General features: G+C 47.5%; 1 protein-coding gene across 2 annotated transcripts in view; it reads right to left on the minus strand.

The window, feature by feature from the left end:
- gle1 (GLE1 RNA export mediator) overlaps positions 1 to 27965 on the minus strand; it is a 51863-nt gene that overhangs the window by 17698 nt on the left and 6200 nt on the right. For both annotated transcript variants that reach the window (XM_085965299.1, XM_085965298.1), the window contains 6 exons: positions 24173 to 24286; positions 13886 to 14034; positions 12071 to 12131; positions 10573 to 10827; positions 6329 to 6545; positions 1266 to 1378 (listed from right to left, as the gene is read on the minus strand). In XM_085965299.1, the coding sequence (XP_085821425.1) occupies positions 1266 to 1378; positions 6329 to 6545; positions 10573 to 10827; positions 12071 to 12131; positions 13886 to 14034; positions 24173 to 24286 (909 nt within the window). The remainder of the gene's footprint in view (positions 1 to 1265; positions 1379 to 6328; positions 6546 to 10572; positions 10828 to 12070; positions 12132 to 13885; positions 14035 to 24172; positions 24287 to 27965) is intronic.

The following is a 27965-nucleotide window of genomic DNA, read 5'->3' on the forward strand; positions in this document are numbered from 1 at the left end:
GGTTTAGCTATTTAAAAGCCGGCTGTGCCGGACCTCCAGAGCAGCTTAAAAGAAAGGGACCATTGCTCGCAACACTCAGCTCCTTCAGCCACAGCAGTGAAGTGAGTTCCGTCACGCAGCCAGCTTGTTCGGTAAAGCCCCCCTTTCCACACAGAACAGCGCATCATCTTGACACTGCAGCAAGAGTAAAAAACCGAAAACGCACATTATACCACTGCAAGACCGTCGTTCCATCAACTGCTCAGAGTGACGTCGACATTACTGACCGAGGCATTCACAGAATCGTACAGCGCAGAAGGCCATTGAGCCCATCGTGCTCGTGCTGTCTCTCAAGGGTTGGGGTAATCTTTGCCTTTTAAAAAGTTACCCAGCGATCATGGATTCTGCGTCCACCACCGTTACTGGTATGCCATTCCATGCCCCAATAACCCTCGTGCAGCGCAGAGTCACCAGGATGATACCGGGGCTAAAAGGGTTAAATTACAAGGGCAGGATGCACAGACTAGGCTTGTATTCCCTCCAGTATAGAAGATTAAGGGGTGATCTAATTGAGATGTTTAAGATGATTAAAGGAGTGGATAGGGTAGATAGAGAAACTATTTCCTCTGGTGAGGGGAGTCCAGAACAAGCGGGCATAACCTTAAAATTAGAGCCAGGCCATTCAGGGGTGATGTCAGGAAGCACTTCTTCACACAAAGGGTTAGTGGAAATCTGGAACTCTTTCCCCCAAAAAAAGCTGTTGAGGCTGAGGGTCATTTGAAAAAATTCAAAACTGAGAATGATACTCCTGTTCCTCTGTGACCTAGACTGCGCTGCCGACATTAGCATTTTTAAAAACTCATTCATGGGATGTGGACATCGCCGGCAAGGCCAGCATGTATTGCCCTCCATCAGATGGTGGTGAGCCGCCTTCTTGAATAAGTCATTCAGGGCAGTTAAGAGTCTGGAGTCACATACAGGCCAGACCGGGTAAGGACGGCAGGTTTCCTTCCCTAAAGGTCATTAGTGAACCAGATGGGTTTTTACGACAATCCGGTAGTTTAATGGTCACCATTACTGAGACTAGCTTTTTATTCCAGATTTATTTAATTAACTGAATTTAAATTCCCCAGCTGCCGTGGTGGGATTTGAACTCATGTCTCCGGATCATTAGCCCAGGCCTCTGGGTTACAAGTCCAGTAACATAACCATAAGCATAGATGTGCCCTGGGAGCAAAAACACATCATTAATTAATTTAAAACAATAGTGCTTGACATTTTTGTACCTTGCAGTCCTTGCTGTTGTTAAGGTCATTAATGGATGCTGAACATTGGTCACACATATCCTGTAACTGTTGGTACCACTGCAAACTGGCTGAATCTGCCTTTATCTGTAACCCTGTCGATTAAATAAAAAACACAAAACAGATTGCTCATCTTGAACTTAATCAAAGGTTAGCAGATTTCAGTCAGTTTAGCCTGCATCATGTTTGTTTTAATAATTCTCTAAGAAAGACACTTTTTATATCTAATTTTGGTGTCCTTATCCAAGGAAGGATATACTTGCTTTGGAGGTGGTGCAACGAAGGTTCACTAGATTGATTCCTGGGAAGAGAGGGTTGTCATGTGAGGAGAGATCGAGTAGATTGGGCTTGTACTCTCTGGAGTTCAGAAGAATGAGAGGTGATTTCATTGTTTCCCTTGGCTGGAGAGTCTAGAACTAGGGGGCATAGAAACATAGAAGATAGGAGCAGGAGTAGGCCATTCGGCCCCTCGAACCTATTCCACCATTTAATGAGATCATGGCTAATCATCCAAATTCAGTACCCTGTCCCTGCTTTCTCCCCATATCCCTTGATCCCTTTAGCCTTAAGAAATATATCTAACACCTTCTTGAATATATTTAATGAATTGGCCTCAACTGCCTTGTGTGGTAGAGAATTCCACAGGTTCACCACTCTCTGGGTGAAGAAATTCCTCCTCATCTCAGTCCTAAATGGCTTACCCCTTATCCTTAGACTGTGACCCCTGGTTCTGGGCTCCCCCTGCCATCGGGAACATCCTTCCTGCATCCAGTCTGTCTAGTCCTGTTAGAATTTTATAAGTTTCAATGAGATCCCCTCTCATTCTTCTAAACTCCAGCGAATACAAGCCCAATCGACCCAATCTCTCTTCATATGTCATTCCTGCCATCCCAGGTATCAGTCTGGTGAATCTTCGCTGCACTCTCTCCATGGCAAGAACATCCTTCCTCAGATAAGGCGACCAAAACTGCACACAATACTCAAGGTGTGGTCTCACCAAGGCCCTGTACAACTGTAGCAAGACATCCTTGCTCCTGTACTCGAATCTTCTCGCTATGGAGGCCAACATACCATTTGCCTTCTTAACCGCCTGCTGCACCTGCATGCTTACCTTCAGTGGCTGGTGCACAAGGACACCCAGGTCTCATTGCACTTCCCCTTTTCCCACTCTATTGCCGCTCAGATAATAATCTGCCTTCCTGTTTTTGCCACCAAAGTGGATAACCTCGCATTTATTCACATTATACTGCATCTGCCATGCATCTGCCCAATCACCCAACCTGTCCAAATCATACTGGAGTTTCTCGGCATCGTCCTCACAGCACACACGCCCACCTAGCTTTGTGTCGTCTGCAAACTTGGAGATATTACATCTAGTTCCCTCGTCTAGATCATTAATATATATATTGTGAATAACTGGGGTCCTAGCACCAATCCCTGCGGTACCCCACTAGTCACTGCCTGCCACTCGGAAAAAGACCCGTTTATTCCAACTCTTTGCTTTCTGTCTGCCAACCAGTTCTCTATCCAAGTCAGTACCTTACCCCCAATCCCATGTGCTTTAACGTTGTACACTAATCTCTTATGCGGGACCTTATCAAAAGCCTTCTGAAAGTCCAAATACACCACATCCACTGGTTCTCCCTTATCTATTCTACCAGTTACATCCTCAAAAAATTCCAGTAGATTAGTCAAGCATAATTTACCTTTTGTAAATCCATGTTGACTTTGTCTGATCCTGTCACTGTTTTCCAAGTGCTCTGCTATTACATCTTTTATAATGGACTCTAGCATTTTCCCCACTACTGATGTCAGGCTTACCGGTCTGTAATTCCCCGTTTTCTCTCTACCACCTTTTTTGAATAGTGGGGTTACATTAGCTACCCTCCAATCCATGGGTACTGTTCCAGAGTCTATAGAATTTTGGAAGATGACCAGCAATGCATCTACTATTTCTAGGGCCACTTCCTTAAGTACCCTAGGATGTAGATTATCAGGCCCTGGGGATTTATCGGCCTTCAATCCCGTCAATTTCCCTAACACCATTTCCCTACAAATACTGATTTCATTCAGTTCCTCCCTCTCATTAGACCCTATGTTCCCCGACATCTCAGGATAAGGGGTCGGCCATTTAAGACTGAGATGAGGAGGAATTTCTTCACTTAGAGGGTTGTGAATCTTTGGAATTCTCTACCCCCAAAGGACTGTGGATGCCGAGTCATTGAGTGTATTCAAGGCTGAGATTTTTGGACTCCAGGGCAATCAAGGGATATGGGGATCGGGCGGGAAAGTGGAGTCGAGGTCGAAGATCAGCCATGATCTTGTTAAATATCGTAGCAGGCTCGAAGGGCCGTACGGCCTACTCCTGCTCCTAATTCTTATATTCAAAGCTGAATACAAATTCACGATCTCTGGACTATTAGTCCAATAACATGACCATACTATGCTACCACTTGGCAAGAACTAGCTGGGTTTTTACGACAACCCGACAGCTTCGTGGTAACTTTTACTGATGAAAGCACACTGCAGAAAGGAATTCTGCGCCGAGCCACACAAATATAAAAATGATTCTCACATTTCAGATTGAAGACCTGACAGAGAAACTGACTCCAATGGGGGCAAGCTAATTCGAAAAGGAGGCGAGCGAAACAGCTAATTGCTCTCATTTCGGAAGCAGAGGCTCCTGTTCCACTCTTTGGGCGGTGGAGTTTAAACCCGGGCAAATTGAGCTTTACAATCCAGCCGAGTGTGTGTCAGCCGGGTTCAGTCAGTAGCACTCTGACCTCTGAACCAGAGCGCGCGCACTTTTCCCTCACCCTCGTGCTCAAGTTTTTTTTTATTCATTCATGGGATGTGGGCATCGCTGGCAAGGGTGGCATTTATTGCCCATCCCTAATTGCCAATTGTAGTGTATGTACCTTTAAGAGAGAACTACTTTTACAGCTCCTGTATACTGTAGTACTGGCAGTGACCACACCTGTATATAAGCCTTGAGCATGCCTCTGTACCCCCAGTCTTCAGACTACCCTACTCCAGTAAATACCTGTTGATTGTTAAGTTACAGCATCCGTGTAGTTATTGAAAAACATCATACTCTCAGAATCACGGATCTAACACCCTTAAGAAGGTGATGGTGAGCCGCCTTCTTGAACCGCTGCAGTCCGTGTGGTGTGTCGTAGCGGTTTGGTACAACTGAGTGGCTTGCTAGGCCATTTCAGAGGGCAAGAGTCAACCACATTGCTGTGGGTCTGGAGTCACATATAGGCCAGACCAGGTAAGGACGGCAGATTTCCTCCCTTAAAGGACATTAATGAACCAGATGGGTATTTACAACAAAACGGCAGTTTCACGGTCACCTTCACTGACACTAGCCTTTTAATTCCAGATTTTATTTAATTAACTGAATTTAACTTCCCCAGCTGCCATGGTGGGAATTGAACTCATGTCTGCAGATCATTAGTCCAGGCCTCTGGATTACTAGTTCAATAACAGAGTCATAACCAGCACAGAAGGAGGCCATTCGGCCCATTGAATCCATGCCGGCTCTCTGCAGAGCAATCCAGTCAGTCCCATTCCCCCGTAGACCTTCAAGTTTATTTCCCTCAAGTGCCTATCCAGACTCACTTTGAAAACACCGAGTGTCTCCGCCTCCAGCACTTCCGTCGGCAGCGAGTTCCAGGTCCTCACCACTCGATACATTCCCCCCTGTATCTCTTGCCCAAAACCTTAAATCTATTCGAAGAAGAGCAGGGGAGTTCTCCTGGCCAATATTTATCCCTCAACCAACATTACCACTCTGCTACCATTCTCTACAATGTTGCTCAAGTTGCGGGAAGTTGGTGAAGACAGCCCATTTCCTGCATCTATAGTCAACATCAAGCACTTGCCAGGGCAGATGCAACAACCGGAGAACAAAGCTCCTCGATTACATAAGAACATAAGAAATAGGAGCAGGAGTAGGCCAATCGGCCCCTTGAGCCTGCTCCGCCATTCAATAAGATCATGGCTGATCTGATCCTAACCGCCAATCTCTATCACAGAACTATCTCCTGAGTCTAACAGAATTAGGCACACGAAATAGGAGCAGGATCAGGCTACACGGCCCCTGGGCCCGCTCCGCTACCCACAGGGCCATGACCGATCTGAACCTAGACTCATGTCCAAATTCCTGCCCGCTCCCCGTAACCCTTAATTCCCTTTACTTCTAGGAAACTGTCTATTTCTGTTTTAAATTTATGTAATGATGTAGCTTCTACAGCTTTTTGGGGCAGCATATTCCATGGACCTACCACCCTCTGAGTGAAGTAGTTCCTCCTCATCTCAGTTTTGAAAGAGCAGCCCCTTATTCTAAGACTATGCCCCGTAGTTCTAGTTTCACCCATCATCGGGAACATCCTCCCCGCATCCACCCGATCCAACCCCTTCACAATCTTATATGTTTCAATAAGATCGCCTCTCATTCTTCTGAACTCCAATGAGTAGAGTCCCAATCTACTCAACCTCTCCTCATATGTCCATCCCCTCATCCCCAGGATTAACCGAGTGAACCTTCTTTGTACTGACTCGAGAGCAAGTATGTCCTTTCTTAAGTATGGACACCAAAACTGTACGCAGTATTCCAGGTGTGGTCTCACCAATACCTTGTACAACTGAAGCAATACCTCCCTATTTTTATATTCTATCCCCCTAGCAATGAAAGCCAACATTCCATTGGCCTTCTTAATCACTTGCTGCACGTGCATACTAACCTTTTGAGTTTCGTGCACCAGGACCCCCAGATCCCTTTGTACTTCAGTACTTTCCAGTTTCTTGCCATTAAGATAATAACTTGCTCTACGATTTTTCCTGCCAAAGTGCATAACCTCACACTTTCCAGTATTGTATTCCATCTGCCGAATCTCAGCAAGTGCACCTCGGCCCCAGCCGCAGAAGACCATGAGGTGCGACGTTTTCTTTTTCCCTGCGCCCCAACCCAGAACGCCACCATTTAAACCCCCTTCACGATTGCTCAGATTTTCCCACGAGGGCGACACCATCACAATTACCTTCCTTACGACTGGTCTTCTGTTGTGGGGCTGGGGCCGCTATTTCTGGTTTGACTTCCTGCTTTTTCTGAAGTGCCTTCTTCTCCTCCTCCTCCTTTATCCTCTTCCTCTCGGCAGCTGCAGCGGCAATTTTCTCATGCATGGCGGCTATCAGCTCTCGCATTTGCATCAGGGCTCGCTCCGCGTTCAGCATGTCCTCCTGAAGTGGCAATCCGCCCTGCACAGGGGTAAAAGTGATTAGAAAGAAAGACTTGCATTTCTATAGCGCCACTCACGACCACCGGATGTCCCAAAGCGCTTTACAGCCAATGAAGTACTTTTTGAAGTGTTGTAATGTAGGAAATTCCAGCAGCCAATTTGAGCACAGCAAGCTCCCACAAACAGCCAATGTGATTATGAGCAGATAATCTGTTTTAGTGATGTTGATTGAAGGATTAATATTGGGCAGGACACCAGGGATAACTCCCCTGCTCTTCTTCGAAATAATGGGATCTTTTACGTCCACCCAAGAGGGCAGACGGGGCCTCGGTTTAACGTCTCATCCGAAAGACGGCACCTCTGACAGTGCAGCGCTCCCTCTGTACTGCACTGGAGTGTCAGCCTAGATTTTTCGTGCTCAAGTCTCTGGAGTGGGACTTGAAACCACAACCTTCTGACTCAGAGGCAAGGGTGCTACCGACTGAGCCACAGTTGACACTATTAAAAAAAGAGGGTAGGTCCACAATGCAACAAACGTCGTCCAGTCCTTATTGTTCTTTTCACCCCACTTCTCAACTTTCTCCCCTTCCTGCACCACTCCTCTTGGGAAGGTGCCAATTCTCGCTGAAGTACGGTTCCACGGGCGCTGGCCGCCCTACCTTGTCCGAGTCACCGTTCTTCACGCGCACGCCCAAGCCGAGTGAGTCAGCGGGCTACTCACGGCACGCACCGCAGTCAAGTTCAATCGTGCTCTCGCCCGATGTCCACACACTGCAGCTTGCCAGCAGGAATTAGGATCATAGGAACCGGAGACCACCATTCGGCCCCACAAGCCTGTTCCGCCATTCAATTAGACCATGGCTGATCTGTACCTCAACTCCATCTACCCACCTTGCTTCCGTAACCCGATACCCTTATCCAACAAAAATCGATCAATCTCAGTTTTGAAATTTTCAATTGACCCCCCAATCTCAACAGCTATTTGGGGGAGAGTTTTCCAGATTTCCACCACCCTGTGTGTGAAGAAGTGCTTCCTGACATCACCCCTGAACGGCCTGGCTCTAATTTTAAGGTTACGTCCCCTTGTTCTGGACTTCCCCCACCAGAGGAAATAGTTTCTCTCTCTATCGACCCGATCAACTCTTTTAATCATCTTAAACACCTCAATTAGATCACCCCTTAATCTTCTATATTCAAGGGAATGCAACCGGCCTCATAATTTAACCCTGTTTGCCCCGGTATCATTCGGGTGAATCTCCGCTGCTCCCCCTCCAAGGTCAATGGCTCCTTCCTGAGGTGCGGTGACCGATCAAACTGTGGGGCCTCTTGGCCTGTAGTTCTCAATGATCCACTGAACGTTCCTATTGATTCCCCTCACATTCTTCCTTCTCTTGCCCCTCTGTACCTGGTGGCATATGTAGCACAGATCCTGAGAGGGGACGAAGTGTGTGTGTGGTGTGTGTGTGTTTTTTTAAATATCAACGGGATGTTCATTTTTGAATTGTAAAAATAGGAGTTAATTCAGCCAAACAGAAAGTACAAGGGCTGAGAGATATTTCAAAACAGCCAAAAAGGCAATCTACACTTTTGGGTTAGGGTTAATCTTCCCCATTCACCAGAAGGCGTGTGTTAGGTGTCAGGCAAGGGTAGTAAGGGCTGCAGAACCAAGGCGGGTGGCTGGGGGTCAAGATACAGATCAGCCATGATCTGATTGAATGGCAGAACAGTCTCGAGGGGCTGAATGGCCTCCTCTTGTGTTTCTAGAAAGCAGTCTAATAACTTTTATGTTAAATACAGCAGATGAACGTGATGTGGAACAGCTCTCTGTGCTACAGCTCCTCCCCTGACCTCAAAACCATCATCAAAAAAAAAACATGCTGGTAACAATTTTTTTAAACTACCAGTCAATCGAAATCCTTTGTTTTTCAATGAACTGCCTTTAAGACGCTGCTTAAAACCTACCTCTTTGACCAAGCTTTTGGTCACCTGTCCTAATATCTCCTTATGTGGCTCGGTGTCAAATTTAGTTTAGTACACTCTTGTGAAGCGTCTTGGGACGCTTGATTTGAAGGCCTTAGAGAGGGTGCAGAAAAGAATTACGAGAATGGTTCCGGGGATGAGCGACTTCAGTTACATGGACAGACTGGAGAAGCTGGGGTTGTTCTCCTTGGAGCAGAGAAGGTTGAGAAGAGATTTGATTGAGGTGTTCAAAAATCATGAGGGGTCTGGACAGAGTAGATAGAGAGAAACTGTTCCCATTGGCGGAAGGGTCGAGAACCACAGGTTTAAGGTGATTGGCTGAAGAACCAAAGGTGACCGGAGGAAAAACTTTTTTACGCAGCGAGTGGTTATGATCTGGAATGCACTGCCTGAAAGGGTGGCGGAGGCTGATTCAATCGTGGCTTTCAAAAGGGAGTTTGATAAGTACCTGAAGGAAAAAAATTTGCAGGGCTACAGGGAAAGGGCGGGGGAGTGGGACTAGCTGAAGTGCTCTTGCAGAGAGCCGGCACGGGTTTGACGGGCCGAATGGCCGCCTTCTGTGCTGTAACCATTCTATGATTCTATAAAGGCGCTATATAAATACAAGTTGTTGTTGAATCAACAAACAAACAGAAAAAAAATGAAAAAACAGAAAATGCTGAAAAAAAATGAGTTTGGATAACTTGGTGCCTGAAATTGGTTAAGAGGCTTCAAACCAGGCTGCAGGGAAATCCAATTTGCTCCCTTCTCATCTCTCAAAGATGTTGACTCCTCTCCAAGTTAGGTTTCCATGGCCACCGGGAAGTCTCCAGCAATTATTATTTTCATCAAAGCCTCAACAGTGAGTGTCAACAGGCCGTTGAACAGTGGGAAGGGGAGGTTGTAGAAAAAATCCCAGGCAAGTCTGATCAACAGTCTGCACACACACACTTCCAGTAGAATAGAGAGGAATATCATTAACAGTGACTAATTTCTCCCTTTAAGAACATAAGAACATTAGAAATAGGAGCAGGAGTAGGCTTTTCGGCCCTTCGAGCCTGCTCCGCCATTCAATGAGATCATGGCTGATCTTCTGCCTCAACTCCATTCACCGGCCCTATCGCCATATCCCTTGATGCCCTTACTAGTCAGAAATCTATCGACTTCTGTTTTGAATATACCCAATGACTGAGCCTCCACAGCCCTCTGGGGTGGAGGGTTCCAAAGATTCACCACCCTCTGTGTGAAGAAATTTCTTCTCATCTCAGTCCTGAATGGCCTACCCTTTATCCTGAGGCTGTGGCCCCTGGTTCTAGACTCCCCAGCCAAGGGAAACATTCTCCCAGCATCCACCCTATCAAGCCCTGTAATAATTTTGTATGCTTCAATGAGATCCCCTCTCATTCTTCTGAATTCAAGAGAATACAGGCTTAGTTTACTCAATCTCTTCCTCACATAGGGCACTGAAATCAACAACTTGTATTTATACTGCACCTTTAACATAGTAAAATGTCCCAGGGCGCTTCACAGAAGCGTTATCAAATAAAATTTGACACCGAGCCACATAAGATGATTAGGCCAGGTCCAAGGGGTAGGTTTTAAGGAGCGTCTTAAAGGAGGAGAGCGAAGCGGAAAGGTTTAGGGTGCGAGTTCCAGTCAACGTTCCCCCTAATTTTCTCTGGGTGCACGGCCCATTCAAATTTCCGCACGTGCACGGTTTTTCCGTTGTGAAGGTGGCAAGGAGTCTGCGCGAGACCTCCAGAGCGCTGCGCGGTTGCGTAGCTTAACGGGAGCGTTGGTTCCCGTGCTCAGGGCCCAGGCAGCTGAAGGCATGGCCGCCGATGGTGGAGCGATTATAAATCGGGGATGCTGAAGAGGCCGGAATTGGAGGAGCGCAGCGATCCGAGATCAGCTAACTCAGCACGGGCTGGCTGATAAAACCTGGGATCCTCCTTGGCCCCCCCGCATGGCTTTCCGCTATCTCTGCGCCGTCAGCGCTCCACCTCCCACCGCACTTGGGATCTGACTCCGACCACCACGATTTTAACGGCAGCCAGCGCCTCGCCTCATTCACGCAGTGCACGCACCTCCGACGTGAGCTTAATCACCCCCGACACCAGGCCGCAGAGCTGGTTGCCACGGTTACTGTAGCCCGAGAGGTCCAGCCCCACCAGCTCCTTCTGCTTGAAGTAGGGCTCAATCTGCATATTCAGGTGCAGCACCTCCGCCTGGATGGCGTTCAGCCGCCGCACTCGTTCCCGGCTTTCCGCCTGCCTCTGACGCTCCAGCTCCTCCTGTCGCAGCCGCTGCTGCTCAGCTTCCCGAAGTTTCAGGTTCAGATTCTGCATGGGACAAAGGGGGGAAAAAAAAGTTGCAACGCAGGCTGTAAAAAAAAAGCAAACCAAGCACTAGGGTTTATTTCTGGAGGGATAGAGTTGAAAAATAGTGAAGTTATGCCAAACCTGTATCGAACCTTGGTTAGACCACACTCTGCGTACAATTCTGGTCGCCATATTATAAAAAGGACATATAGGCACTGGAAAGGGTGCAGGGAAGATTTACAAGGATAATACCAGACACGCGAAGAACGAATATGAAATGAGTCTGCTTAGAGAACATTCTAAAAGGCCCAGCTTATCTTAAAAAGCTTTTGTTTTCAGCGATGTTAAAAGTTTCTGCGCTGAATGAATGATTGAATCTGAATAGAGTGAACCGATCGAATACTTGGGAATGATGCTCGACGATGATACTGTGGCTTTCAAGTTTTATCGTGTATTATAGAAATTACAACACGGAAACAGGCCCCTTCAACCCAACCAGTCCGTGTTGGCGTTTACCCTGCACACGAGAAGTATCCTTATCCCCACGTGCCTGCCCTGCTCCCGTATCCCTTTACTCCCCTTTCCTTCAACCAACTATTTAACTTATTCTTTCATGTTAACATGGTCTATGCTTCAATCACTAGCTCTGGTAGTGCATTCCACAGGTATTTGCCAGTGTACTTTTTCCCCCTTATTGGCCCTGGGTTTTTCAGCCTCTCCCAGGATATTACACGATTGCGGATTGGGGGGGGGGGGGGGGGGTGGTGAGGAAGTTTCTGCTCGTGATGCTCCAGCCATCGCAAGTGTGGGGCAGGCTTGATGGACCAGCTGGTCTTTTCCTGCCCGTCATGTTCGTACAACGCTTTATAAAAAAAAGTGTCTCCTGCTCTCTGTCCTAAATCTCTCACATTTAATCTTATATCTACGCCCCCTTGTTCTGGAGCCCTTGTTCACTGGAAGCATTCCATCTACTCTGTCCCATCCCTTCCAATGTTCCCTCTAATTATTTTGTCGTGCGCGGTCCCTTTAAGTCTGCTGCGCGGTAGCGTTCAGCTTGCGAGCGGCCTGCGCGACACCCCCCGATTGACGCACGGCGGCACGCCCGCACACCTCGGGGGGGGGGGGGGGGGGGGCGGAAGGGGGAACACCAATCCCTTCCTAATGTTAAACACCTCTATCAAATCACCCCGGAATTTCCCAACGAAAGCAGGACTCACCGACGACTCCGCAATACAGAGTGCGGCGGCACTTCACCGCTACGTACCTTTGCTCTGCGTCGATGCTCTTCCTTTAACTTTTCTTGACGCCCTTGAGCTTCAAGTGACCTAGAAGAGAAAGGTTTTAGACGTTAAGCTCCACATTCATTTCCTCCTCCCAGACCATATGAAGGCTCGAGGGATTTGGCTTGTATTTGTGCACAGCACAAAAAGAACAATTTGCAGGACTACGAGGAAAAAGCAGGGGGAGGGGGGGCGAATTGGATAGCTCTCTGAGAGTCGGCACAGGTACGATGGGCCGAATGGCCTCCTTCTGTGCTGTATCATTCCAACACTGGGAATAACTATAAAAATCAATGAGCAACCAGCCACGGTCTTACTTGAAAGGGAGATTCTGATTGATTTATTCAAAAGCACATCAGGCTTACTGTTCCTTTGTAAAGAATAAATTCATAGTATCATAAAAATTTACAGCACAGAAGGAGGCCATTCGGCCCATCGTGTTTGTGCCAGCCGAAAAAGAGCTATCCAGCCTAATCCCACTTTCCAGCTCTTGGTCCGTAGCCCTGTAGGTTACGGCACTTCAAGCGCGTATCCAAGTACTTTTTAAAATGTGGTGAGGGTTTCTGCCTCTACCACCCTTTCAGGCAGTGAGTTCCAGACCCCCACCACCCTCTGGGTGAAAACATTTCTTAACTCCCCTCTAATCCTTCTACCAATTACTTTTAAATCTGTGCCCCCTGGTTATTGACCTCTCTGCTAAGGGAAATAGGTCCTTCCTATCCACTCGATCTCGACCCCGCCATTAAGTCTCCCCTCAGGCTCCTCTGTTGCAAAGAAAACAACCCCAGCCTCTCCAATCTTGCCGCATAGCTAAAGTTGGAAAGCTAACTACTTCAGATGTGAAAGTTAAACCCAAGGCTGTCTGCTACTCCAATGGGAAGTCCCTAACAGCATTCGGAGGTTAAACCAAACATCTGCCGAATGCCAAGTTGATCACCGTATAACAGTGGAAGCATTTCTGAAGCAAATTGTCACCGCAGTTAAAGCCCCATCTGTCTGCTTCTTCCATCTACACAAGAAACATACTTGCTTTCATCTTGCATGCATAGAATACAGACTCAGTTTAAACAATGTGTTCCTCACAATATCTTTATCATTCCAAGTTACAGATGAAAAAGGATGAAAGAACTTGCATTTCCATAGTGCCCGTCACAGCCCCAGGATGTCCCAAAGCGCTTTACAGCCAATGAAGTACTTTTTGAAGTGTAGTCACTGTAGTAATGTAGGAAACGCGGCAGCCAATTTACACACAGCAAGCTCCCACAAACAGCAATGTGATAAATGACCAGATAATCTGTTTTAGTGAGGGATAAATATTGGCCCCAGGACACCGGGGAGAACTCCCCTGCCCTTCTTTGAAATAGTGCCATGGGATCTTTTACGCCCACCCGAGAGCGCAAACGGGGCCTCGGTTTAACGTCTCATCTGAAAGACGGCACCTCTGACAGTGCAGCACCCCCTCAGCACTGCACTGGGAGTGTCAGCATAGATTTTTGTGTTCAAGAGTTTGAAATGGGACTCGAACCAACAACCTTCTTGCTGCAGTAAGAGGAAGAAAAAAAATATACTGGTCCACTCCAAGGGCAATTAGGGATGGGCAATAAATGCTGGCCTTGCCAGCGACGCCCACATCGCATAAAAAACGAATTTAAAAAAAACTCTCATCATCCGTAGCCAATCATTGAGGTTGACGAACAGAGGCCCAGTTTTTGTTATTTAACTGCAAGAAGTAAGGGATCGGAAAGCTTGGAAAAACACCCACCACTCCTCCTCCTGCAGCCCTCACACACAGTCCCTACCCTTTCTCCATCATGTCACGCATCTCCTCGTATTCCTGCCGTCGCCGGAGCTCCAGGGATTCTTCAAATCGTTTCAGTAGTTCAGCCGCGGTCTTCGAGAAACCCTGGACGGTTTTCTGCTGCAGTTCCTGGCGATGCTTCAGTTCGGCCTAGGGACGAAAGACACAATGAACCTGCATTGCTACGGCACCTGGCCGCATCCTTGGGACCTCACAAGGTGCTTCACGGTCAACGAATGACTTTTGGAGCACAGTCGCTGTTGTTACTGAGACAAATGTGGCAGCTGATTGCGCACAGCAAGATGCCACTTAAGACGAATGACCGGTTAATCTGTTTTTGATGATGTTGGTTGAGGGAAGAATATTGGTCAGGTTAACGGCGCTGTACATTCTATGTAATCTCAGCTTTGAATAATTAACGTCAGTGAATGTCTAGGGCCTAAATTCTGGCCGTGGTGATTTTTATTGCGGGGGGGGGAGGTTATTTTGGTTTGTGTAGTAATGCTCAATTTTATTGCGCCATAATCATCTTCCCACAGATTGAGCCTCATCTGGTCCTGTGCTTATTTGACTGTACATTATTACTGTACATGTACTGCCCCCCGATTATCAAAATCCACGACAAGGCCTTGAACAACGTGGACCACATTCCATACCTCAGGAGCCTACTGTCAACAAGGGCAGACGTCGACGTCGAAGTCCAACACCGCCTTCAGTGTGCCAGTGCAGCCTTCGGTCGCCTGAGGAAGAGAGTGTTTGAAGGCCAGGACCTCAAACCCGGCACTAAGCTCATGGTCTACAGAGCAGTAGTGATACCCGCCCTGCTGTATGCCTCAGAGACATGGACCATGTACAGCAGGCACCTCAAAGCACTGGAGAGATACCACCAACGCTGCCTCCGCAAGATCCTGCAAATCCATTGGCAGGATAGGCGCACCAACGTCGGTGTTCTTGCTCAAACCAACATCCCCAACATTGAAGCTTTGACCACGCTCAATCAGCTCCGATGGACGGGTCACATTGTCTGCATGCCCGATACGAGACTCCCAAAACAAGCGCTCTATTTGGAGCTCCAGCATGGCAAGAGAGCCCCAGGTGGGCAGAGGAAACGCTTCAAGGACACCCTCAAAGCCTCCTTGAAAAAGTGTAACATCCCCATCGACACCTGGGAATCTCTGGCCCAAGACCGCACAAAGTGGAGGAGAAGCATCCGGGAAGGTGCCGAACACCTCGAGTCTCTTCGCCAGGAGCAAGCGGAAGCCAAGTGCAGGCAGCGCAAGGAGCGCACATCAACCCAAGCACCCCACCCACCCGCCCCTTCAACCACCGTCTGCCCCCACCTGTGACAGAGACTGTAGGTCCCGCATTGGACTCATCAGTCACCTGAGAACTCATTTTTAGTGTGGAAGCAAGTCATCCTCGGTTCAGAGGGACTGCCTAAGAAGAAGAAGAACATGGTTATGTTGGCTGAGAAAATAAAGCCCTCTTGTTCCATGCAAAAACATGGTTTCTTAAAAAGGTGGGGGAACACGTGGGACATGAATCTCCAAAGGGGAGCTCAGAAAGAAAATTGTTTGAGAAACTCTGTCCTAAACAGATTCAACGTTACAAAGGAACATCACTGAATCCCCCACCATCAACATCCTGGGGGGTCACCATTGACCAGAAACTCCTCCTGACTCCCCAAAAACCTTTCCACCATCTACAAGGCACAATTCTGGGTTGTGATGGAATGCTCTCCACTTGCCTGGATGAGTGCAGCTCCAACAACACTCAAGAAGCTCGACACCATCCAGGACAAAACAGCCGCCTTGATCAGCACCCCATCCACCACCTTAAACATTCACTCCCTCCACCACCGGCGACCGGATGGAGTTTTGTGTATTAAACTGCTTTTCACATGGTGGGGTGTGTATATATTGTGATTCACAAGGTATCACTACTGTGGGACAGGCTGGATGGACCAGAGGGTCTTTTCCTGTCCGTCACTGTTCGTACGTGCCTTCAAGCAGCTTAAAGGAAACTCTCACTGGGGTCCCCTGCAATAATATCAGAAGTAAATCATTTTAATCACTTGCTGATGTTTTGGGTTGGGAAAGAGGACGCCATACTTGCACACTGTAGCAGTTTTATTGAACTACTTCAAACTAAGTGATTTATCATCATTTACACACTGGCTTGTGTGGAGCATACATGCCAGCATAGACCAGTTGGGCCTAATGGCCTGTTCCTGTGCTATAGATTCCGCAGGCTGGAGAGTCTAGGACTGGGGGGGACATAGCCTTAAAAATTAGAGACAGGCCTTTCAGGAGCGAAGTTAAGAAACTCTTCTACACGCAAAGGATGGTAGAAGTTTGGAACTCTCTTCCGCAAACGGCAATTGTTAATTTTAAATCTGAGATTGATAGATTTTGTTAACCAAAGGTATTAAGGGATTATGGGGAAAAGGCGGGTACATGGAGTTAGGTCAGAGGTCAGCCATGATTTCATTAAGAACATAACATAAGAATTAGGAGCAGGAGTCGGCCATTCGGCCCCTCGAGCCTGCTCCGCTATTCAATAAGATCATGGCTGATCATCGACCTCAACTCCATTTTCCCGCCGTTCCCCAGGAGTCCAAAAATCTATCGATCTCGGTCTTCAATATACTCAACGATTCAGCATCCACAGCCCTCTGGGATAGAGAATTCCAAAGATTCACAACCCTCTGAGTGAAGAAATTCCTCCTCATCTCAGTCTTAAACTTCTCGTATCGGCCTCCACCCACATCTCCCCACAACCCTACTTCCTTCTGTGTCCGCCCCTGGAAAAAACTCTTCCCCCCAACTCTCTTACAACTGCACTTACGAAATCCCAACTGTCCAGCCTTTGGCCCTCCATTCACCACAACATTTCTACTCAACCACACCCTCACCACCACCACCTTTGATGTCCTAGTCCCTATTAAAACTATTACTGTCTCTGACCCTGGCCATTCCCCCTGGTACGGCCCACATCTTCGCTCCCTCAAGTCTTGAACGGATATGGCAGACAACTGGTTTAGCCATTCATCGCCAGATCTGGCTGGACCACATAAAGCATTATCGGGTCCTGCTCTCGTCTGCCAAAACTGCTCACTATTCCAGAATGCAAAGATAAACCGCGGCTTCTATTCTCCACTGCTAACAGTCTTCTTAAACCCCTCTGCCCGTCTCTTCCACCCTCACCTCTGACAACAAGTGTGAGGAGCTCATGCACTTCTTTGTCTCCAAGATTGAGACCATCCGTTCAGCTGCCTCTGCCACTTCCCTTCCTTCCCCTGCCCAGGTCCTGAACTCACATCTTTCTCCAATTTCTCTCTGATCTCGTCGCGCTCATTTTGTCCAGGAGATCCACTTCTTGCTCCCTCGGCCCTATTCCCACCAAACTGCTGACCACCCAACTTCCTTTTCTGGCTCCCGTGTTAGCCGATATTGTTAACGGTTCTCTCTCCTCAGGTACTGTCCCCCTCTCCTTCAAGTGTGCCGTCATCACCCCTCTCCTCAAAAAAAAACAACCCTTAACCCACTCCGTCTTTGCAAACTATCACCCCATCTCCAACCTCCCATTCCTCACCAAAGTTCTTGAACGTGTTGTCGCCTCCCAAATCCGTGCCCATCTTTCCCGCAACTCCTTGTTTGAATCCCTCCAATCAGGTTTCCGCTCCTGCCACAGTACCGAAACGGCTCTCATCAAAGTCACTAATGACATCCTTTGTGACTGACAAAGGTAAACTATCCCTCCTCGCCCGTCTTGACCTGTCAACAGCCTTTGAGACAGTTGACCACTCCATCCTTCTCCAACGCCTCCCCACTGTCATCCAGCTGGGTGGGACTGCACTCGCCTGGTTCCATTCTTATCCATCTAATCGTAGCCAGGGAATCACCTGCAATGGCTTCTCTTCTCGCTCCCACATCGTTATCTCTGGTGTCCCCAAAGGGTCTATCCTTGGCCCCCTCCTATTTCTCATCTACATGTTGCCCCTTGGCAACATCATCCAAAAACACAGCATCAGTTTCCACATGTACACTGACGACACCCAGCGCTACCTCACCACCATTTCTCTCGACCCCTCCACGGTCTCTAAATTGTCAGACTGCTTGTCCGGCATCCAGTTCTGGATGAGCAGAAATTTTCTCCAATTAAATATTGGGAAGACCGAAGCCATTGTTTTCAGTCCCTGCCATAAACTCTGTTCCCGAGCCACTGACTCCATCCCTCTCCCTAACATTTGTCTGAGGCTGAACCACACTGTTTGCAACCTTGATATCATATCTGACCCTGAAATGAGCTTCCAAACACATATCCGCGGCATAACTAAAACCGCCTATTTCCACCTCCGTAACATCGCCCGTCTCCATCCTTACCTCAGCTCATCCGCTGCTGAAACCTTTGTTACCTCTAGACTTGACTATTCCAACGCACTCCTGGCTGGCCTCCCACATTCCACCCTACGTAAACATGAGGTGATCCAAAACTCGGCTGCCCGTATCCTAACTCGCATCAAGTTCCGTTCACCCATCACCCCTGTGCTCGCTGACCTACACTGGCTCCCGGTTAAGCAATGCCTCGTTTTCAAATCCCTCCACGGCCTCGCCCCTCCCCATCTCTGTAATCTCCGCCAGCCCCACAACCCCGAGATATCTGCGCTCCTCTAATTCTGCCCTCTTGAGCATCCCTGATTATAATCGCTCCACCATTGGTGGCCGTGCCTTCTGTTGCCTGGGCCCCAAGTTCTGGAATTCGCTGCCTAAACCTCTCCGCCTGGCTACCTCTTTTTTCTCCTTTAAGACACTCCTTAAAACTTACCTCTTTGATCAAGCTTTTGGTCATCTGCCCTAATTTCTCCTTGTATGGTTCAGTGTCAAATTCTTTGTCTTTTAATATTCCTGTGAAGCGCCTTGGGACACTACTACGTTAGAGGCGTTATGTAAATACAAGTTGTTGTTGCTAAATGGCCGACTCCTTATCCTGAGATTGTGTCCCCTAGTTCTAGACTCTCCAGCCAGGGGGAAACAACCTCTCAGCATCTACCCTGTCAATCCCCCTCAGAATCTTATGTTTCAATGAGATCACCTCTCATTCTTCTAAACTCCAAAGAGTACAGGCCCAATCTACTCAATCTGTCCTCATAGGACAAGCCTCTCATCCCAGGAATCAGTCTAGTGAACCTTCGTTACGCCGCCTCCAAGGTAAGTATATCCTTCCTCAGATAAGGAGACCAAAATTACGCACACTGTGCTGATTGAATGGCGGGACAGGCCTAAATGGCCTCCTCCTGTTCCTAGGAATGGGATCTAAGCAAAGGCACCTGGCATTAGAGATAGCGAGCAATGCCTCGCCTTTTCTGATGGACCAGCAGGTGATATATCGCTGTGCTACCCAGACCAGGAAGGTTTGCCGAGGCAACAACGGAGGCAATGGGGCACCTGGCCTCGGTCCGTCTTGGGATAATGACTGGGGGGGGGGGGGGGGGGGGGTTGGGGGTGGCAGGAAGGGAAAAAAAAACCACAGCCAGGCACCTATTTTTAAAATATCTGATGCGGACTCCTTTAAGCCTGGGTGCTGGACGAGGCCATGACAGGACTCACCAGCACAGGCACGATGGGCCGAATGGCTTCCTTCTGTGCTGCATCATGTTATGATAGCCGCGCCCCACAATCAATCAGGAGGTATTAGAAATTCTATTGCCCGTGCAACCATACCCCCCGCTTCGTCCAGAGAAGGAAGAGTAATGGAAGAGGAAAAAAGAAACAGAGGAGGGTTTCTTCAGCCTGTGCTTACACCAGAATAACCAGGAGACAAACACAGACACAGGACTGTGTGAAAATGAAGGCATGCAGAATTTGGGACCGGAATCCAGGAAATCAGTTCAGTTGCCAGGACTATAAATTATTCCAGCTCTCGAGACAATTCAACATCCTGCAAAGTTACAGAGTTGCAATGTTTTACAATGCTTGCTGGAATTGGCTGAATTCGTTTTCAAAGATCCGAGATCTGTCTGGAATACCAAAGAGGGTTGCAGACAGAGGAATGATCATTTTGAGTTTATGGCTTGGGACCGTGAAGCAATTATTAAAGAGATTACAACAATGGCCTTCATCAATCGGTTCCTATTTCAGATCATAAATCAAAATAATTATAAAGCAGAACACGGGGGAAAAAACGTTTATAGGAAAAAGGAGCACGTGGTAGGTTTTATACGACTTAATTAAACTACAGTATAGTTTTCAAACTGGAATCCATGAACCTTCGGGATCTGTGAAGGGAACACATTTTCATCTTTCTGGGCTGGGCATACTACAGACCATAAGTGCAGAATTTCCAACAGTTCTATATTCTACATGGTTACCTCTATATGTTGACTTACTAGCACTTCATTTCTGTGTAAAGTGTTTTTACACAATGATAGGACCCGCTTTGTTTCGGGTAGCTGATGTTATATTCCCCAGGTATGTGTCAATATTTGGAGGGACTCCCCAGCAAGGTTCCCTTTAATTTTTTTTTGGGTGCGCGGCCCCTTTAAGGGGCTGCATGGCTCATTCAAAATACTGCACATGCACGGTTTTTCCTATTTAAAAGGAAAGGCGAGCCAGCTGCATGGGAGCGGCAGAGCACTGCTTAAAGGGAACATTGGTCTCAAGATGCGTGACAATATTTGGAGGGAGTCCCCAAGAGTATGTCAATATCTGGAGGGAGTCCCAAGGAGTGTGTCAATATTTGGAGGGAGTCCCCAGGAGTGTGTCAATATTTGGAGGGAGTCCCCAGGAGTGTGTCAATATTTGGAAGGAGTCCCCAAGAGTGTGTCAATATCTGGAGGGAGTCCCAAGGAGTGTGTCTATATTTGGAGGGAGTCCCCAGGAGTGTGTCAATATTTGGAGGGAGTCCCCAGGAGTGTGTCAATATTTGGAAGGAGTCCCCAGGAGTGTGTCAATATTTGGAGGGAGTCCCCAGGAGTGTGTCAATATTTGGAGGGAGTCCCCAGGAGTGTGTCAATATTTGGAGGGAGTCCCCAGGAGTGTGTCAATATTTGGAGGGAGTCCCCAGGAGTGTGTCAATATTTGGAGGGAGTCCCCAGGAGTGTGTCTATATTTGGAGGGAGTCCCCAGGAGTGTGTCAATATTTGGAGGGAGTCCCAAGGAGTGTGTCTATATTTGGAGGGAGTCCCCAGGAGTGTGTCAATATTTGGAAGGAGTCCCCAGGAGTGTGTCAATATTTGGAGGGAGTCCCCAGGAGTGTGTCAATATTTGGAGGGAGTCCCCAGGAGTGTGTCAATATTTGGAAGGAGTCCCCAGGAGTGTGTCAATATTTGGAGGGAGTCCCCAGGAGAGTGTCAATATTTGGAGGGAGTCCACAGGAGTGCGTCTATATTTGGAGGGAGTCCCCAGGAGTGTGTCAATATTTGGAGGGAGTCCCCAGGAGTGTGTCAATATTTGGAGGGAGTCCCCAGGAGGGAGACAATATTTGGAGGGAGTCCCCAGGTGTGAGACAATATTTGGAGGGAGTCCCCAGGAGTGTGTCAATATTTGGAGGGAGTCCCCAGGAGTGTGTCAATATTTGGAGGGAGTCCCCAGGAGTGTGTCAATATTTGGAGGGAGTCCCCAGGAGGGAGACAATATTTGGAGGGAGTCCCCAGGAGTGTGTCAATATTTGGAGGGAGTCCCCAGGAGTGTGTCAATATTTGGAAGGAGTCCCCAGGAGTGTGTCAATATTTGGAGGGAGTCCCCAGGAGTGTGTCAATATTTGGAGGGAGTCCCCAGGAGTGTGTCAATATTTGGAGGGAGTCCACAGGAGTGCGTCTATATTTGGAGGGAGTCCCCAGGAGTGTGTCAATATTTGGAGGGAGTCCCCAGGAGTGTGTCAATATTTGGAGGGAGTCCCCAGGAGTGTGTCAATATTTGGAAGGAGTCCCCAGGAGTGTGTCAATATTTGGAGGGAGTCCCCAGGAGTGTGTCAATATTTGGAGGGAGTCCCCAGGAGTGTGTCAATATTTGGAGGGAGTCCACAGGAGTGCGTCTATATTTGGAGGGAGTCCCCAGGAGTGTGTCAATATTTGGAGGGAGTCCCCAGGAGTGTGTCAATATTTGGAGGGAGTCCCCAGGAGTGTGTCAATATTTGGAGGGAGTCCCCAGGAGGGAGACAATATTTGGAGGGAGACAATATTTGGAGGGAGTCCCCAGGTGTGAGACAATATTTGGAGGGAGACAATATTTGGAGGGAGTCCCCATCACATAAGAAATAGGGGCAGGAGTAGGCCATACGACCTCTTGAGCCAGCCCTCTGGGGTAGAGAATTCCAAAGATTCACAACCCTCTGAGTGAAGAAATTTCTCCTCATCTGTCCGAAATGGTTAACCCCCTTATCCGGAGACTGTGCCCCCTAGTTGTAGACTCTCCAATCGCAATGATTTGAAAACCACTGGTCGATGATCTCTTCAAACTAAACCATTTCTAATTGAAAAATAAGATAGGGAAGAGGCAGGTCTTAAAATAAGCATTGTTTAAATAGCCCTATTATGCTAAATAATTACAGAAAATGCTGCCACCACCCCCCACCCTCAACTCCACTTTCCTGCCCGATCCCCATATCTCTTGGTTCCCCTAGAGTCCAAAAATCTCTCTCTCTCAGCCTTGAATATACTCAACGACTGAGCCTCCACAGCCCTCTGGGGTAGAGAATTCCAAAGATTCACAACCCTCTGAGTGAAGAAATTCCTCCTCATCTCAGTCCTAAATGGCCGACCCCTTATCAAGAGACTATGCCCCCTAGTTCTAGACTCTCCAGCCATGGGAAACAACCTCGCAGCATCTACCCTGTCAATCCCCCTCAGAATCTTGTATGTTTCAATGAGATCGCCTCTCATTCTTCTAAACTCCAGAGAGTATCGGCCCAATCTACTCAATCTCTCCTCACAGGACAACCCTCTCATCCCAGGAAAATTTCTGTTTTCATTCAGACCCCCTGCATCCAGATTTTTACCTTTCTCCAGTTCCTTCCCCACGTTCTTTCCATTTTTTGAATGTCTATGTCTGTTTACCATCTTAGTGCCTGCAAGTTCTTTTAATGCCTTTCCATTGCCTCAGTAAGAGGGTTCTTTTTCTATCCAACAGTTTTCCATTAAGCAGTTTGCAAGTCAGTAGAACCATTAACTCCGTCGCTATGATTGGGAATATCCTGTCGTTCCTCTCCATTTCTTTTTCTTCCCCCAACCTTACTAAAATGCTCGTTTATCTTTTGGTCTCAGTCAATGTCCCCTCTAAGCTGTGCGCGGCCACGCAGTAATCTGAAAGGTCCCGCGCAGGCCGCTCACTGGCTTTTACACTGTAAACACCGTGCAAGCGCAGAAATTCAAAGGGACCGTGCACTGAAAGAAACAGGCCGCGCAGAACAGAGCACAGCTCACAGGGAACGTTGGACTCAGTACTGACAAACGAACAGTCGCACCCAAGACATTAATTAACTTGTCTTGTTACAGACCTGGACCTATCAGGCATTTCCTGTTTTTGAGCTCGTTTTCTGCTGTGGACTGATGGACCCCCCCGCCCCCCAAAGGAACTAAAAATTTAGGGACTGACGAGGCCCATTTGGGTGGTGAATCTTTGGAATTCTCTACCCCAGAGGGCTGTGGATGCTCAGTCGTTGAGTATATTCAAGATGGCAGGAATGACGTATGAGGAGAGATTGGGTCGATTGGGCTTATACTCGCTGGAGTTTAGAAGAATGAGAGGGGATCTCATTGAAACTTATAAAATTCTAACAGGACTAGGCAGACTAGATGCAGGAAGGATGTTCCCGATGGCGGGGGAGTCCAGAACCAGGGGTCACAGTCTGAAGATAAGGTAAGCCATTTAGGACTGAGATGAGGAGGAATTTCTTCACCTAGCGAGTGGTGAACCTGTGGAATTCTCTACCACAGAAGGCAGTAGAGGCCAACTCATTAAATAAATTCAAGAAGGAGTTAGATATATTTCTTAAGGCTAAAGGGATCAAGGGATATGGGGAGAAGGCAGGGACAGGGTACTGAGTTTGGATGATCAGCCATGATCTCATTGAATGGCGGAGCAGGCTCAAGGGGCCGAATGGCCGACTCCTGCTCCTATTTCTTACGTTTTTATTTGTCTGATGCTTGTAGATGGCACAAAAGTCTCCAGGAACCGAATAGTTAAGTCTACTAGCAGCATTCCCAGTGCTGGCGGACCATCAAGTGCACCATTCGCGCAAACTTCCATCATCTTAAAGTGCAAGCAATACTTTATTTTCCATTTCTCACCTGACCCTTGATTCTGTGGACTTCCTCATACATTTTAACATAGCCTTCAATCTGGGTGGCTTCAGGTGAGAGCAGCAAGAGTGTGTGTTCTGGTGTCAACTCTTGCACTGACTCCTGGTAACAGAAAGAGTAATAAAAAGATTATAAAGCACGGCTCTTCAACAACAACTTGCATTTCTAAGGCGCTTCACAGGAGCGATTATCAAAACAAAACTCGACACCGAGCCACATGAGATATTAGGGCAGGTGACCAAAAGCTTGGTCTAAGAGGCAGGTTTTAAAAAGCATCTTAAAGACGGAGAGGTTTAGGGAGAGAATTCCAGAGCCTGGGGTCCAGGCAGCTGAAGGCACGGCAGTCAATGGTGGAGCGATTAAAATTGGAAATGCGCAAGAGGCCAGAATTGGAGGAGCGGAGAGCTATCAAAGGCCTGTAGGGCTGGCAGGGGTTACAGAGATAGGGAGCGACGAGGCCTTGGAGGGATTTGACAATAAGGATGAGAAGTTTAAAATCAAGACATTGCTGTGTGAAGGAATAAGACATATAACCTATTCAGAAAAATACACCATCTTATAAAAGAATTCTGGTCTTATTAAAACATGACAAACTGGGTTTGGAAATTTAGAAACCTAACTATGAAATAGCTATGAAAGCATTCTGGCTATTGAGATAAGACAGTTGTTGATCCTGAATAAATAACCTTATTGAAACAGGTGAAGGGCTCCGACAAACTGAACTTTTGGGAACGAAACAATGGTTCACCCTCGATAAGGTGTTCTAATTTACACTTCGTAAAGAAGCAGATAAGATAAGGAACATCTGCCCTCGTAAAGATGACAAAGTAAGGAACACCTGCCGTCACACCGTTTTTATATGGTAAACTTAGAACACCTAGAGATGAGACACAAGTCTGGCTGAGGTGGCAGTAAGAGTTGCAGAGGTCGGCAGAAAAATGACTAGAGATAATTAGCTTGCATCAGCAGAAAACCTTAAAGTAAATACCACTGGAAAAGGGTATAAATATTGAACTCACAAATGGGATAACAGACTTGCTTTAAATCGGGCAAAGCGATTCTCGGCTTCAGCGGCGGCTCTATAGTCGACCACTCTTTGTACCTCGGGGATCAAAGATTTGATTTTGGTGGATATAGAAACATAGAAGATAGGAGCAGGAGTAGGCCATTCGGCCCTTCGAGCCTGCTCCGCCATTCAACGAGATCATGGCTGATCATCCAAACCCTAGCACCCGGTCCCTACACCGACAGCCATCCCACCCAAGCCCCATCCCCGTAACCTCACATATTTAATCCCCCCTAACACTAAGGGTCAATTTTTTTAAATTTTTTTATCATGGCCAATCAACCTAACCCGCACAGTAGAACACTTTAAGAACTGTAATACTGTAGCAAAGTTAAGATTTGAAAGTAAGATTCTCTGTTAAAAAGATCGTATGTTTTCTCTTTTTAGAACTGTTAATGTTGCGATTGACTCACCAACTGTAAATTGCATGTCGGTTCTTTAATAAATCTATATATTTTTAGAATTGTCTCACATAAGACTTCTGCATCAAAAACTCGCGAACTCGATTTCTGTATACTCTTTGGTGAAGAGTTTTCCGGACCCTCATAATATCCGGAACGTTACAGTCTAGCTAAACTTATAAAAGCGCTATCTGGAGGACGGTAACATTCTCGGGTTGTTCCTTTCCTTTAGGGAGAGATAGCCCGGACCTTTAGACCCAATTAAGCATCTTTAGGGTTCGGCTACCTCAAACTTTAGTTACAAGTGAACGTCTTGAGAAATACGCCTGATCCGGGGTAGCCCTAAAGGGACCAGGACTAGTAATTATCCCTTCAGTTGGACCAGTGTAGGTCAGTGAGCACAGAGGTGACGGGTGAACGGGACTGGGTGTGAGTTAGGACACAGGCAGCAGAGTTTTGGATGAGCTCAAGTTTACGTAGGGTGAAATGTGGGAGGCTGGCCAGGAGTGCGTTGGAATAGTCGAGTTCGGAGGTAACAAAGGCATGGATGAGGGTTTCAGCAGAAGATATTAAAATATTAAGATTGGGGAAGCCTACATTTAGAAGTAATGGAATTAAATGGGGCTTAAGCATGCTGCACGGAGCTGAACAGAACGTCATAAAACGAAGAAACCGCAGTTCATCTTTGGAAGCACCAGTCCAAATATTATACAAAAAAATGTGGCATTTTAATATGAAACTTTATGCAGCGCAATCTCCTCTAAAGCTGCAAGCTTCATAAAGGACAAAATAATGTTTTGGTTTGAAGGAGCTGTATTTATAAAGTCAACGTCGACACAGATTTTGAAGGCAGTCCCAGCGGCATCTTATTGGTGTATTAATGCACCACAGAGCGAGTGATAAGAGTACCGGGTCTCGGGCATTATAGCCCAGAGACGCTAAACACGCGAGGGGGCAGGAAGATAAAGAAAGAGGGAAAGGCGAATCAGCCAGCGCTGCTCTTAAAAGGGTACCTGGCAGCAATGCTCCCGTTAAGTTGTGCGGCCACGCAGCAGTCTGGAGGTCCCGCGCAGGCTGCTGCGCGGCTTTTAAATGGCAAAAAACGCACACGCGCGGTAATTTGAATGGGCCACGCACCCAAAACAAAAATTAGCGGGAACGTTGTCGAGCAGGTGCTTACTTTGTTTTTAAATATGCACTAGGGTCGGCAGCTATTGAGAAGTTGTGTTTGACAGAGGAGAAAAAGAATACGAGGGCTATTTCGCTGGAATTTCAGTTGCAGTAACACCTACAACTTACTCTCAAACATAGTGCTAATTGGGGGGGGGAGGACGAGGCCCACAGAACTGTGACCAGACGCTTCCCCACAGGAACATAATCTGTGGCAGCTCACTCACCTCCAGTAAGTGGTTATCGAACAGGACTGGCAGCAGCTCGCCTACCAGTCTCGGCTGGGGATGGCGGGTGACCAACATTCCCTCCAAGCACACGGTCCCGCAGCTTTTGCAACGTGAGATTTTGCACAGGCCCAAAACTTTGAAAGGGCCACGCAGCCTGTTAAAGGGACCACGCACCCAAATTGAAAATTAGGGGGGGGAGACGGGGCACGGGGGACACTGTGCGTGACACCTAAAGATTGTGGGAGTCCAGGATTGCCCTCGAGTCTCCAGGAATTGAAGATTAATCGCCAGGACACTGCTGCGGGCAACACCCAGGGGAAAAATCATAGGGGCATTAAAAAAAAGTGTTTTTTTCCCCCCCCCCATTTTCTTGGAATAATTTAATTTATTAGTTATAAAAAATATTGAAGCGGGGAGAAAAAGGGCTGTTTGATTGATTTGACAGTTTAGAATCATCCAATGGGGTAACGAAGAGTCTGTTCGTTTTCTAATTTGGCCATGAGAAGGAGAGGCGCCGTGGGATTGGATGTGCCGGGCGACCAATGGCGGGAGCTTGGGCAGGCGAGGCTCGTTCTGGCGGGAATGGGGCGGTTGGAGCCAGGAGGCCATGTGACGAGACCCCCAGGAATAAATCCAACTAGAGCTGGGAGTGGGGTGCAAGGGGAGAAAACAGCTCCTTAAAAATATGCCAAACAGCTTTCTGAGTGCAAACGTTATTGAATTTTTAAACACCAGCATTGTGGAAACAGTATGTGGGTCAATCTTTAGAAATTTCAATAAAGAAAAAGACAGACTTGCATTTCTATAGCGCCTTTCACGACCTCAGGACGTCCCAAAGCGCTTGACAGCCAGTGAAGTACTTTTGAAGTGGAGTCACTGTTGTAATGTGGGAAACGCGGCAGCCAATTTGCACA

Source organism: Somniosus microcephalus, chromosome 23 (genome assembly GCF_052327205.1).
Source record: "Somniosus microcephalus isolate GS21.2 chromosome 23, FLI_Smic_1.0, whole genome shotgun sequence".
In the NCBI taxonomy this organism is placed as follows: Eukaryota; Metazoa; Chordata; class Chondrichthyes; order Squaliformes; family Somniosidae; genus Somniosus; species Somniosus microcephalus.